The sequence below is a fragment of the Bison bison genome, unplaced genomic scaffold, assembly GCF_000754665.1.
Source record: "Bison bison bison isolate TAMUID 2011002044 unplaced genomic scaffold, Bison_UMD1.0 scf7180017845634, whole genome shotgun sequence".
Taxonomy (NCBI): domain Eukaryota; kingdom Metazoa; phylum Chordata; class Mammalia; order Artiodactyla; family Bovidae; genus Bison; species Bison bison.
The window spans coordinates 4,874-6,494 of NW_011476207.1; the positions used below are offsets into that span (position 1 = coordinate 4,874).

Here is a 1,621-nt window from a genome sequence, read left to right on the forward strand (position 1 = left end):
GCCAGCCAGAGCCAGGCCCTCGGGGAGGCGGGGAGGCAGGGAGACAGGAAGCGGCCTGGGAGCCAGCACCCTGCGGTCTAACACAGCCAGAGGGGAGCAGGGTGACGAGGCTTGCAAAGGACAGGCTGGCCTGGGAGGCTGCGGACCCTGCTCAGCCTTCTGGGTCCGTCCCGCAGTGGCCAGCTCCAAGGCGCCCGGCGGCGGGAGTGCCCCACCCCCTGAGGGCCCCCTGAGCAAGGCTGAGCCTGGCCGGGCCAAGTCACGCCTGCTGCCCAACATGCCGAAGTTGGTCATCCCCTCGTCCACCACCAAGTTCCCCCCCGAGATCACCGTCACGCCGCCCACCCCGACCCTGCTGTCACCCAAAGGCAGCATCTCAGAGGAGACCAAGCAGAAGCTGAAGGTGACAGCAGGTCCTGGGGGGCCCCGGTCGGGGGCGCGGGTGGGCTGAGGCTGGGCCGCCACTGACCCCTGCCCGCCCGCCCGGCGCAGTCGGCCATCCTGTCTGCACAGTCGGCCGCCACGGTGCGGAAGGAGAGCCTGTGCCAGCCGGCGCTGGAGGTGCTGGAGACGTCGAGCCAGGAGTCCTCGCTGGAGAGCGAGACGGACGAGGACGAGGACTACATGGACATCTGAGGCCCGGCCCGGCCCTGCTGAGGACGAGGACCACATGGACGTCTGAGGCCCGCGCCAGAGCTCCGCAGGGCCTTTTTTATGACCTGTCGACTTTGTAAACGTGCCCCCTCCCCGCCCAGGCAGCGCGTCCACGCTCCGCGGGCTCTGCCTGGGTCAGCGGTGGAGGATCCGTTTTTTTTTGGTTGCTTTTCTAATAAAGATGAAACAGTCACCTCGGTGTCTTTGTCCCTCAGGGCGGGGTCCCCATCCAGGGCTTCTGGGCCCCCTCCCCCGGGGACCGTCAAGGCAAGGCAGCCCCCACCCCTGGAAGGGGCACAAGGCTGAGGGTGCAGGAGGGTCCGGCTGGGCGCAGGGGCTGGCCTGCACCCCTGCGTGGCGGGAACCCAGAGCGTGGGTCTGCACTGACCGCCTGCACACCGCACTCCCCCTCCTACGGGACCGGCCCTGTGCCTGTGGGCTGAGTGTGAGACAGCAGTGTGGGCCCCCATCACAGAGGGAAGCGTCTGTAACGCAGCGGCAGGGCGGCGCTGGCCGTGTCCTGCCACCCTGAGCCCGTCCGTTCTGGGCACGCATGTGCTGGAGGGGCCCGGCCTGCCCCGGGGCCTTGTCTGGACGGCCAGGGTGGCACAGAGACCCTCCCTGCTGCCTGCTGCCCCTCTCCCTCCCAGGGGCCACTCTGTGCCCCTTCCCCATCCTGAGAAGACAGACACCCAAGAGGCTGGGCACTGCCAGGGTCCCCAGCCCAGCAGGGGCGGAGCCACGCGGGGACCCGGGGTGCTGGGCTGGCCCTAACTCGGGCCCCTTCCCGGCCGCAGGGCTCCGCCGCTTCCCCACCCGGCCACCCCCACCGTGCAGTCCTGGCCTCCCCCGGCCCTCCCGTCCAGCTCTCCTCTCTGTGCAGCCAGAGCGCCCCCTCCCCCTCGTCCACAGACCCCCGGCCTGGAGTCAGCTACACCACGCTGGCATGCTGCAGTGGGGAGTCTGG

The 1,621-nt window shown here is 70.0% G+C and overlaps 1 protein-coding gene across 1 annotated transcript in view; it reads left to right on the plus strand.

The window, feature by feature from the left end:
- LOC104985818 (calcineurin-binding protein cabin-1-like) overlaps positions 1 to 847 on the plus strand; it is a 4,200-nt gene extending 3,353 nt beyond the window's left edge. The window contains exons 5-6 of the mRNA XM_010836203.1: positions 177 to 403; positions 493 to 847. Of these exons, the coding sequence (XP_010834505.1) occupies positions 177 to 403; positions 493 to 636 (371 nt within the window). The 3' untranslated portion in view covers positions 637 to 847. The remainder of the gene's footprint in view (positions 1 to 176; positions 404 to 492) is intronic.
- The last annotated feature ends 774 nt before the right edge of the window (positions 848 to 1,621 follow it).